Source organism: Cheilinus undulatus, linkage group 4 (genome assembly GCF_018320785.1).
Source record: "Cheilinus undulatus linkage group 4, ASM1832078v1, whole genome shotgun sequence".
Taxonomy (NCBI): domain Eukaryota; kingdom Metazoa; phylum Chordata; class Actinopteri; order Labriformes; family Labridae; genus Cheilinus; species Cheilinus undulatus.
The window spans coordinates 52,232,763-52,245,332 of record NC_054868.1 but is presented as its reverse complement, the minus strand read 5'-3'; the positions used below and the strand labels follow the sequence as shown (position 1 = coordinate 52,245,332).

Sequence of the window (12,570 nt, the reverse complement as noted above, 5' to 3'; positions counted from 1 at the left end):
TTCAAATTGAAACGATGATGTGCTATCAATCGAAGAACCTTGTAGGGTGAGCGACTGAGTACTGATGTGCTGGTCAAGAACGAGCCTGTGCTACGAAACTGCTCGTATGGTAGCCAGCTCCTGAGTCAGTTTCCTTTCCCCCATCCTTTTTCGTTATTTAATCCACATTTAAAAGCCAAACTAGTACCAAATGAAGAGCTAAGCTGTGTCAAAGGATCTGGATCTCTTAAAAGAGATGGATTTCCTACAGAGCATGCAAGGCCCAACATACATCAGCTCAGGAAAACACAGATAAGATCAGAGCTAAATCATGACAAAACTGAGCTGGACCAAGTTGGACTGCTTTGTGTAAACGGGTATTACATGAGCGTTGTGTGACACCGCTCCTCCAGGATTTAGACGGAGGCTTTCTTCTTTCCAGCCATGAGTGTTTAAAAATTGTATTTGACTGAATATTTTATTGCTTTCAGGCCACAAACTTAGCTGAAGAATTAAGAATGTTTATATTTTTGCACTTTGAACACTTGGCATGGCTGTAAACAGCTGAACACATGACCTTTTGGGTAGAGATTCTACATGCAGAAATCACTACCTGCCCCCCAAGAGGAGTTCTCTGCTGCAGCGTGACATCATCTGCAAAGAACCTCTATCCCAGCTTCCTTTCCAGTACAACCAGTGAGTCCTTTTTGACTAAAATCTCAATAGGCTTATGCCACTACTATTGCCAAGGACCTTTTATGACCCAATTTCAAAAATACCAAAATATCCTTTAATTTAGAGTGCTCAGGGTTAGCAGTGCAAACCCTGGACTACATTGGTTTTTCAATAAAGATGAGCACTGGACACAGGCCTTGATTATATTAGAATTCAAAATAGGTGAGGGGGGTCTGGCTGCTGACCACAAATCTCAGATGCCCCCTCCTGCAAGCCAGAGCTATGAGGCACCACCTCACAATGGTGGTCTGTAATCATGCTACGTTGGCCATTTAAAATGTTTGTAATTAGGTTTTGCAGGTCAGATTACTGACTTTAGCTGTTAAAAACTAAAAGTTTGTGATAAAAGTTTTACTGTTCCTAATCCACCCTGCCATACTTTTACCCCAGTGGGAAGTGTAATCCTATTAATATCTGAAAGTTCCTGTGTGTATTTCCTTCCTGACGTCTAACAGCAGTGGTTTGCAGCCAGACTTTCTTGGCATCAGTATACAGTTTTACATTGTTGCTGTGACCCCCTTTGGGGTCGTGAAACACTGAGAGGGGCCCTCCAAGTGCCTTAAAAAAACAAAGGATATTTTTTTAATTACACATTTGCTACTTTACTTCAATTTTGCCCAATTTTAGCCTGTTTTTATCACTTTTTCCCAACAATTTTTAAAATTGTAACACATTTTTGACACTTAAAACCCATTTTTGTCCATTTTAAACCCTTTACACCACTTTTTTTTCTGTTTAAACAATTTTTTTATCCCATTTCACCAAATGTTCCACCTATTTGCTACTTTAAACCAATTTTAGCCACTTTTTAATCCCCTTTTACAACTCTTTACTCTGGTTTTGGCCACTGTAACCCATTTTTGCCACTTTTAAGTAATTTTTGCAACCTCTAACCCATTTCTGCTACTTTCAAAATCCCATATCACCACCTTTTCCACTGATTTATAGCTAATTTTTAACCCATTTGATTCTGTTTTAATAAGCTATTTACATTTTTAAGAATGCTGGTCCTTATGGCACACAGTCATTTAAAAAATATTTGTTTATGGGGTGCAGAGGTCCCTTACTGCATGTCTCTCCCCTGTTCTCATCCCTATTTTCGACTCTATCCACTATCCTCCTCTATCAAATAAAGGCACCAAAATGCCCAAAAATAAACCTTTAAAAAATGTTTTTGTTTGTTTGATAAGAGTGGTTATAATTCAGGTTAAGTATAAAATATGGATATCACAGCTTTACAATGAAGCATGATTTGCTGACTTCGTGGTCCCCCAGTTTGGCTGAGCCCATGAAAGCTCTCCCATTTCTTCCCTCTTATAGACGGCCCTGTCTGCACATGACTATGATTGTGCATGGCTGTGTTCAGCCACCTTCAGTGGGGGGCCCCAGTCTCTGGTACCTTTATTCTGGGGTCGTGGGTTGAAAAGGATGAGAACTACTGCTCCAAGAGAACTATTTGAGTGATTTTGTGCATATACATAAGAGGAGATTTAAGCCCACACACCTCTGAGCCCAAATGAGCGCACCTGCACCTCTGGCTCCATTAAAGCACCTTTTTTGACACTAAGAGCACAAATCTGTGATATGAAACACAAAATAAAAACACCTGGCCCCATTATCTTGTTTATTACAGAAAATAAAAGCAATGAAAATGTCTTTTACGGCGTCTGTTTGTTACACATGTTGATATGAATGTGTTTTCTGCACAAGGACACGTTGTTCTCCTATTGAGCCAACCGTGTAGAACATTGTGTACTGCTGCCGCTGCTGCTGTGGCGGCGTATGGATCTCTCGCTGCTCTCAGACAAAAAGACACTGATGCTCTGAGCTCTACTAGAGATATGTGACCGGAACAAATCCTGCCATGCATTAATGTGACACTTTCAGCCTCACTAAACATCCCTGAAGATAAAATCAGGAGTTATAAAGCAAGAAAACACTTACAGCATCACTCTACAGTGTTATGTTTCTTATTCCCATCTGCTCTAGCTGTTGTGAGGATATAATTGTGGTGTAGTGCTATGTCATCCTCTAAGCATGTGCAGGTGTACTTCCATGACCTGCTGTATCTATCACTGATAAGCTGAAGTTCATGTTTGGCAGGTGAGACAAGTATTCCATGATAAGTATTTCAGCTCTTTTCACAAAGACATGGCCAGGTCAGGCAGGGACATGAGAGGCGTGTTGTAGCAGAGGAGGGTCTGGCATCAGAACACTGAGTCCTTAACAGAGGTTATGGTCAGGTCAGGAGCTAAACCAGGCTTTACTGATCTGGAAACTCCTCCGCCTTCATTTATCTTTAAATGAATGCTTTCCTGCATGCTGTAATGTCTTAATCACCTATTTTTAATCACATCCCCTTACCTGTGTGAGGTAAAATTGTGACTCTTCCTGTAGTGGAGCTCTGCTGCATTTTTCCCTTCATCCCTAAAGAACGTTAAAGCTGACAATGCTATGATTATTAAATCAAAGCCTGAACTCTGCCATTCAAAAACTCACTGAGTCACCTCGAGGCAAGGGCCATTTTTCAGTAACAGTCAACGTCATATTTCCGGCTCTACCGCTACGACACTTCATGCAGAACACACAACCAATGCATCAAATGAAAGCAGAGACTCCACAGATTCCGATGATATATGCTAAAACGGTCTACACCAAAGTATCAGAGAGATAGAGGCCAAAGAAACACAAAAAACAGAAATCGCTTTTCCAAAATAACTGAAAAAAAATATATATATAAATCTCCTTTACTATGACACCAAAAATATTCAAATAGCCCTTGTGGTTGCAGAGATATACCCATTTTATTATGGGTATGCAATTTTCAAGCAGAAACCTAGGCTCAGGGTTCAGAAGGTTAAAACCGTGAATCCAATCATCATGGTTTATTTGGAGTAGCCCAGAAGACAAAAGCGTCCACTGTGGATAGATCAGTCCAATCCTCTCATGGATGGCTTTTCCCACATTGCTAGCCAAAACGCTCCAAGCATGAACGCCAAGCTATGGAAAAGCGACATGGTGCTCTTGCCATCGGCCCTACTGATCCATGCCTTTCTGCGTGACATGATTCTGGGTTGAATACAGTTTCACTTCAGCTGAGGATTGGTCATAGGTAGATTTACCCACTCATCAGAGTCCACTACTACTTGTTTCAGGCCCTTCCTTGTCCCAGCCACTGCACTGGTGTTAATACCACTCAGCAATCTGCAGTTCCCTTTTTTCAGCTTCCTCATCATCCATGACGCTTTATGTAGATAAACAACCCCAGCACTAAACATAGATCATAGTAAAATTGCTTTGAGTTTAGGATCCTTGCAACTTATTATCTATGTAACACAATAAATCAGATGACCAGTTTTACCTTTAAAATAGCAGCACCCCCCCCCCCAAACCATGAGAGGACTGTAGTTTAGAACATGATTCTGTCTCATTTGTCACATCCTACTGCATGTTTCCTCTTTGTTTGCCTCCTCTGCTTTTCTCAGGAACTGCAGGGGGGCGATGAAGCTGAGATATCTCAGAGAAAATGTCCCCCAAGGAGGTTTCTGCCTGGAGTCTTCATCAAGACATTTTAAAGGCTGTAATCACCAACGATCTTACTCAGCTCTTCATTTGATCATCAGTTTCCATCAGTTTCAGTTTCCCTAACCCTTTCCTTCTGTACATCTCTGATCCAAACACCTCATACACAACCTATTTCTCTGAGCTAGTTTGAAGCAATAAGAACCAGTTATAGTTCTTTTTAAACAAAGTCCTTGATATTAAAGTGATAGGAGACTGTTAAATGCTTGAATCATCTCTAGCTGTATAATTATTGCTGCTTAAAGAGGATTAGTTTGTGTTTTTAAAAATAAAATATGACCCACATATTTTCACATTAATCTTGTGACGTGTTGAGCAGATCAGGGTCAGCATGATAAATAAAACCCTCGTCTCTGTGCGGTTTATGTGGACATCCGTGCACTGCGTGGATATTAGGAGGCTTTAGCGCTCGCAGTGTGATAATGCAGCTGCTCAGCCTCTAAAGGATGAAAACAACATCAGGGAATGACCACGACTGAGTGAAAACAGGGAGGATTGGTGTTTCCCAACATGGCGGCTGTTTATAATCTGAGGGAACGCCAGATAATGGGGATGATATCCAGGAAAGTATGTTTTTACATGGTGCTCATCACAAGCATTGACAGGATTTCTTTTAGGGATGGGCCTGATCCGATCCAATATCAGTATCGGGTCCGATATGGACGTAATTAATAGATCAGATACCTGATTGACGGTGTCAATCCAAGTGATCGATCCAAATCCATCCTACAGTTTGCAGTAGACCATGAATGCACCGCAGTCGAACACGAGACAGCCTGTGTGTAACTGAGCTAGTATTTGTTAGGGATGGTCTTAGTGGTATAATTACCTAGTAGATTAAAGGCAAATCTATATTTAGAATTGTCAAAACTAGTCTAAAGATGAGAGAACAGAAAGAAGAGTGGGTGTGATGTTAGCCTGATACTCTCTACAGCGTGGCTAGCATTGAAAGCTGGCGCCGCCCGCCTTCGTTCCTCTTTGCATATTAATATCATGCTTTGATATTTGGCCTCGTTTCACTTCGGGTGAGTAGTCATACGTGAGCTTAACCCTCGACAGCCCACATATCACTTTTAAGTTCATTTACTACTTTGGAAAATTGTCGTACCGTGGTCTTCCTACTAGACGCTAACAGCTGAAGGGTCAGAGAGGAAGGCTGTGGCCATTAACTGAAGCTACAGCAGTCTCTAGTGGCGGGAGGTTCATTACAGTTTGAAAGGGCATTAGAGACAGGGATTTCAAGACTGTGTTCATAAAAAATGATAGGTTAGTAGTTTAAAAAATAGGAAAAATATACTGGGGTAAAATCTGGTTATGCTGCCCTGTTTGACAGGATGGTGACACATTTTCACTCCTGCCATGTAAGCTACACAGGAACATGCTCTCTGTTTTCTTCTTAGCTGAGTTAGTCTTAGCTATGTTTGCTCAGGCGCACACTGCTGAAGCTAACTTAGCCATAGATAACATGGCTAACATAGCTAATCCAGCTAAAGCTAAGCTCACAAAGTAGCTATGGAAGCCATGTATCCCAATACCTGCGAAGCTAAGCTAGCTTTCACTATGTTCCCTAAAGCTAATGCTGCTAAAGCTAACAGTGTGTCTTGAGTCGATTTGAATTTCTGCAGTGGGTCCACACCTTTAGACGTTGTTCTGAAGCAGTGTTACTCAACCCTGCTCAACCAAAGAGCCAAATTGTTGAAAATTAACTTTGCAAGAGCCACAATCTAAGCGGTGAAGAGTGGCAAAAATGGCTTGAAGTAGCAAAACAATTAAGTTAAAGGTGGCAAAAATGGTCAAAAAGCAGCAAAAATGGGTGAGATGTGACACAAAAAAAAAAAAAGTTTCGGGGGTAAAAAATGGTCCAAAAGTGGCAAAAACTGGGCAAAAAATTGAGTGAAAAGTGATTAAAATGGGCATAAAGCAGCCAAGAGTGGCAAAAATGGGCAAAAGAACAGGAGACAAGTGGTATATAATGGCAATAGGTAGCTTAAATGGGCAAAAAGTGGCAAAAAATGGTGAAAAACAGCAAACACGGGGGGAAAAAGAGTCAAAAAGGAGAGGCAAAAATTCGGGAAAAAGGAAACAATTGGTATTTGATGGCAACAGGTAGCTTATTGGGATGAAAAGTAGAAAAAAATGTAAAAAAATAAATGCCAAAAATGGGCAATTAAATAGGAAAAAGGGGTATTTAATGTCAAAAGGTAGCTTAAATGGGTAAAAAAAAAAAAAGGTGGCAAATAAAAGGTTTTCTGGGGGAATAATATTTAAAATTGAGACATAAAAGAGCCACAAATAATCACAAAAGAGCTACACGTTGAGTATCACTGTTCTGAAGTAACTGCAGGAAAAATTACTCCTCCCCACTCTCAGGCCTTGTCAAGGCTCAAGCAGTGGAATGGACCCTTGTCCTAGCCCACCTCTGAGCCACAGGTCAGATTAGGTCAGTCTAGGGCTCAGGTAGAGAATCTAACCTTTAATCCAAACTAAATGGTGAGAAAAACACTCAGATGAAGTAGCTTTTGGTCTAAACAAAGGCCAAAACTTGTTACACCTGACCCCGGCCTCCCCTACGTCCAACAAGTGGATCCTTGTTTGTTTAAAAGCTACCATGACGTAATCTTTTCAACTTCCTGGTAACTATTTACTGTCAGAGGTGACCTCAGGCAAAGCTATGAGTGAAACAGAAATGTTACACAAGTGAAGTCATCACTATCTGTGTCAATAATGCTGCTTTTCTGCCATTTTTTTACATTTATAACTATAAATGTTCCTCTTATTTAATTTCAAAAGAACTTCAATAAAATTAGTGGGTGCACTGTCATTAAAACTGATGGAAATCCCCATCAAAGATTCAGAAAGAAGAAGTTGTTATAGAACCGGAACTATCCCTTATGGAAAACTGTTGAGGTGTTAAATCAGCCTCATTCCTCAGGTCTTTATCACCCTCTCAGCATCAATCATAATTTTCCCCTCCCTCCTCTTCCTCATGACTCACGCTGCTTTAATATTCAGGATAGAAGAAGAAGTGAGGATGATGATGACGAGTGGGATCTTGCTTGTATGGAAACCTGAGCAACCAGAACGACCTGATCCTGATCTGCAGAGTTTCAGGGTGTTGTTTTGAGCCTCAGGTCATCTGGCAGGAAGTCAGTGCTGTGTCTGATGATGATGGCGATAAATACGATGATGAAGACGCCTTCAGGCTACAAACACCTGCTGGGTATTATTCAGCAGCGGTGCTGGTGGTGTTTGGCGGCGTTTGGCCCCAGCTGTGTTGCATAACTCTTTTATTAAACCCTCTCTGGATCGGTGTCAGGTCATGTTGGAAAGGAAGGATGTGATTCAGAATTCTGTCATAATCCAGGGGAAGCGGTCCGACCCTGGAAGCTGCTCCTTCTGTGGGTTACACTGTAAGCATGAGATTAGCGCTGCAGGCCAGACTGGCGCTGGCTCGTACCAGCCTCCTCCTCCTCTTATAAAAGGATTGACCCTGTGATCTGTGGCCTAATTATGGTGGCCCTGAGGGACAACTGCAAAAAAAAAAAAAAACATTTCAGTCAACACAGATACTTTCATTAAACACAATAACATTTCATGAAACATGCTGTGTTTATGCTTTATGAAATGTTTTTTTACATATGAAAAATGTTTTATGTTATTGCATTTCCTGGTTTTGTTTTGGTTTGTGAAATGTGTTTGTGTTTCACAATTTTTTTTTTCTTCAATTTACTATGTACTTTGTTGTCTCACAAAATGTTTCCGCAAATAAATTATTATTTTTGTGTATCAAAACTGTATCAGGAAATGTTTCACAATAAATGAAAGTTTGTGATTCACAGATTATCTCAGTCAAGTTTTTTCTGCAATTCTTAAATTATTTGAGCATTCAGCAAAACCTTTTATCTTATAAAATGTTTCATTCACGAATTAATTTTAGGTGTATTGTTGTGTTTCTGTAATTCTCACTGCTTCTGTTTTTCATAAAATATATTTTCTATGCAATTTATCTAAATTTTTTTTATTATTATTATTTTGTTTTGTTGCATTTCACAAAATGTTAATTTTACAAATTGTTTTGTGTTTCACTAAATATTCTTGTTTCATGTTTTTTTCAGCCTTCCATTTTTTTTGTTTTTGTTTTGTAAAATGTGTTTGTAATTGATGAAATGCTTTCATGTTTCAGAAAATGTTTGGTTCATGTTATTTTATTGCATTTATTAAAAAGTTTCTTTCTGTTACAAAATATTTCTGTATTTTCTAAAATATATTTTTAATGTACTTTATCTAAAATTCATCCTTTTTGTGATTCACAAATTTTCTGCATTTTACCAAATGTTTTATCCTGTAAAATGTTTTTCCATACCCAGATGGGTTTTCTGCATTATATTAAATGTTTTTGTGTTTTTTAAAATGTTTCTGCATTTCTATATTTTTACATTTATGAGAAAAATCTACTTTTTTTCTGCATTCTGCAACATTTTTTTATTCATAAAATATCTTTGCCATTCACATTTTTTTCTGGTATTCTTAAAATATTTTATTATTTTAATAAACAATTGTTCTGTTAGGTTTGAAGATTGTTTCAGGATTTATAAAATGTTTCTTTTGACGGTTTTCTTTATTACACAATATTTTCTTGCCATTCTTTTTTTTTTTTTTTTTTTTGCAATTCATAAAATCTTTTTGTATTTTACAAAATATTCTTGTATGTCAAAATATTATTGCATTTACTTTTTTTAGTTCAGCAAAAATTTTCTGCTTTTCATTTATTTCTTTGGCATTTAAGGAGTCAGTTTTGCTTTTTTCAAACTTTTTAAATGTATTTATTTATTTTTTACCGTAGTGCTTCTCATGAAACATCGTTATTTTCTTGGAATATAATTTCCACAAAATATTTTTGAAGTCTGTGGGTTTTTTTCCTACTCTGAGAAAATATTTTTCAGTTGTATTCAAATTTCTCGTTTCACAAGAAACATTTAGTGTTTTAAAAGTTTTTTGGTTCAACAAAGGTTTTTGCAGTTGACCTTCAGGGCCACCATACCTGACAGACCAGTATGTGTCAAACTTCTACCATAAAAGAGAGGACAGAACCATGTCTTACTTTTTAAATGTTTATTCCAAACATTTACACCTTTAATCCATCACACCAGTAAAAAAGCAGCTTGGAATGTGAGGTAATCTCATTTTCACAGGTTAAACATATAAAAAACACACATTTTAGAGACATATAAACATAAAAAGTAAGAATTCTGGGCTTCCATCACCATGTGGACAGACTGATGTCAAAGCACCATGTGAAGTGAGTTTGCAGGTCAGTCCTTAAGCAGTAGTATCGACTGATCAGAGTCCACAGCAGCAGTTGAATGTGTGTTTAAGTCCTTCCTCTTTCAGTGTAAGAGTCTCATATCCCGGTACACAAAGGCAGGAAATTCCCTGAAGTCTTAGTTTGTGTCTGTGACTCACATCTCTCGGTGCTGAATCACACATACACACTCTTTGAGTCAGCAGCACTCACTTGTTTGGACTCATTTTACTGAAGGTGAATCACTGGGAAACAAAAAGCAACACACTTAGTTCCCCTTCTGGTTCTTCCTCAAACTTTCCGGCCACAGTTAGCTCCTTTTGGCACGGGTTCTACTTCTCCTTCCTCTTCTGTCTCAGGGTTTAACGTCCCGGAGAGCTCGCACCATGGCCCGGTAATCCCTTTGTCCCGGGACGCGCCGATGTAGGTCAGCTCCTCGGTGCGTAAAGGGATCAAACCGCCCTTATAGGTTAACGATGAGTGGAGAATCACTCCGATGTGCAGTCTCATTGGAGGCTATTTTCTCCCTCCATCTGTTCAGCAGGCAGGTATAACCCGATTTAGAGACAAAGCGCTCAGAGAGTCCCCGGCCCCGACGCGACAGCTGCCCAGTGGGGCCGCATACCTCTCCTCCCCGGGCTCCAGCCTCGCCCTCTTGCTGGGGAGGAAGTCAGGCGCCGCCGACGCCTTGCCCCGGCGTTTCCTGGACTGCCTGGTCGGGCTCAGGTTCTCTTTGTCCTCGGTGGTTTCCTCCTCCAGGCAGTCCGGCTCTGAGGAGATTAGTGCCGGCTCGGGCTCTGGCACGCCGGCTTCTTGTTGTTGTTGTTCCTCCCTGGGGTCGGAGCTGGTGTCCATTGGCTCCTCCGCCGTTGGCCCCTCGCTCTCCCGAGAGGAGTGGTAGATGTCCCGGGCGGACCTCATGACCAGGGAGAGCAGGAGGCTCCGGTGGAGTCTCAGTCCGCCTCTCTGGGTCCTGGACGCGTACAGCTTACTTATCGACACGGCCAGGATCCTTCTGGCTTCGGCGTTCACTTCCATAGCGGCGGTGACACTCATTGTTTTGCTGTTTTAATGCGTAATGACGCACGGGTATTTTGGCACTTTAAACCAAAGACGAATTGTTTCTGTCCCGAGTTAGACTTGAGTTTGTTTTCTGTCCCTGCTCGGGCTTCTGGTGTTCACCACTGGCTGTACTCTGAGAAATGAGAGAGTGTGAGTGGCTGGGTGGCGTTTTATTTCCCCTTTGACGTAACGTGGACTTCATTCCTCAGTAAGTGACAAACAGGCGCCGCCCACACCTGCTGGAGCCACACAGACTCGCATACACCATCTGTTCCGTCTAGATCTTTTCTCACAGCTGATCGAGCTTCTTATTTCCACTTCGACTTTCTGCAGGGACTCATTTTTCGCTCGTGCTTCTCAAATAAAAGACAATTTGCGCACATTTCTTTCTCTTTCTTCTTCCTTCATACTTTTAGTTGTTTGTTTCATAGAAATATGCGTAAAAACGCAAAGAAGAGAGTTCGAAATACGGTCGAGTGATACATCACTCAACACAAAGCAATGAGAAGCATGCAACAATTAAAGCAACGTGCATGCTTTTTTACATGAAATATAGCGTCAGCATACCTCAGATACCAGTGTTCACACAGGATACGCTGCAACTGCATTCATGCGTACAAACATGCGCGTTAAAGTTTCTATTTTATCCTAAAAGGATGATTTTTTAACATTCTATTAGCATCACTTTGTAGTTATACCCTTGAATTGATCAAAAGCATGAAGAAATGTGCTTTAAAACAGTGGTTCTCAACTTTGGGGTTGGGACCCCATTCGGGGTCACTCGACGCTGTAAGGGGGTCTCCAGCCCCCCCCCCCCCCAAAAAAAAACAAGATTATTTTCAAAATGACACTGTCGTCACTTTACACCATTTTTAAACCATTTTCATCAATTCCAACAAATTTTGGCTACCTATTTTTGTCAATTTTAAACTCTTTCCACCACTTTTTTCTGTTTTTGCCACTTCTAAACCAATTCTTGCCACTTAAGATTAATGTTGCCTCTGTTGACCCATTATTGCCACTATTAACCCTGACTTCGTATGCTGACTTCACCACTGTCTCCGCTACTGAGTGCGAGTTCACAGGTTGTTGGCGGGCTGGCCAAAGAGTGTCAATCACTCTGTAACAGAAGCGCTCTGTGTGGTTGTAGCGGTCTTTTGCTCATAGAAAGAAAAATAATAAACAACTGCGGATTGGATTATTGATAATAAGTATGGATGTATCAAGAGGAGGACAATATGGACTGGCTCTCCTTCAGATAAAACTTAAGGTATGCATGTGATAATGTAAATAAAATACAAAATGTACACATTAGTTTTAGGGAATAAAAGGGGATAAAAGTGGTAAATCTAGTAAATGATGATGCAAAGATAAGGAGCAAATGTTCTCTTGTTGATAGACATCAGGATTCACGTAGTTAATGTCAGGTCAGGGTGTCAAACTAGACGACAATGTAGGAAAAATTCTGACATGCTAGTCTTGTAGAATCATGGTCATGAGAAATCGTAAGAGTCTTGGACGTGTTGTTAATTATGTCACACTACAAGACCGTTTGTCGTTCCCGATATATGATATATGATATATTGCCGTTTCGTTTTGAAAAAGTTTTCTGTAAAGACGGGATTGTTTCAGGAAATATTCGCGTAAGCATGAAACTACTGGAAACGACTGAAAACGCTGTAGTGCATATGCCAAGCCTGTACGTGGCGCTGTGTTGCTGCAATGGAAATGCACCAAAAGAAAAGAAGAACATCACAGAAAATTGACACAAACTTTCTTCTAGTTGCCCTTCTAGTTGTTCTCCGCGTTGGATTTAAGAACATATGGTGTGTGCATTTCACGGTGGTGGTAAAGGAGCATCAGATTTTTCTGTAAAAGACGTAACAAGCTCGGTAGCTTCTGCAGCACGA

General features: G+C 40.3%; 1 protein-coding gene across 1 annotated transcript; it reads right to left on the bottom strand.

Annotated features, from left to right (window-relative positions):
- Positions 1 to 9,393: 9,393 nt before the first annotated feature.
- Positions 9,394 to 10,817, bottom strand: ier2b (immediate early response 2b). Its single transcript, XM_041785367.1, has one exon. The coding sequence runs from the start codon at positions 10,652 to 10,654 to the stop codon at positions 10,136 to 10,138; it is 519 nt and encodes a 172-aa protein (XP_041641301.1). The 5' UTR covers positions 10,655 to 10,817; the 3' UTR covers positions 9,394 to 10,135.
- Positions 10,818 to 12,570: the final 1,753 nt, after the last annotated feature.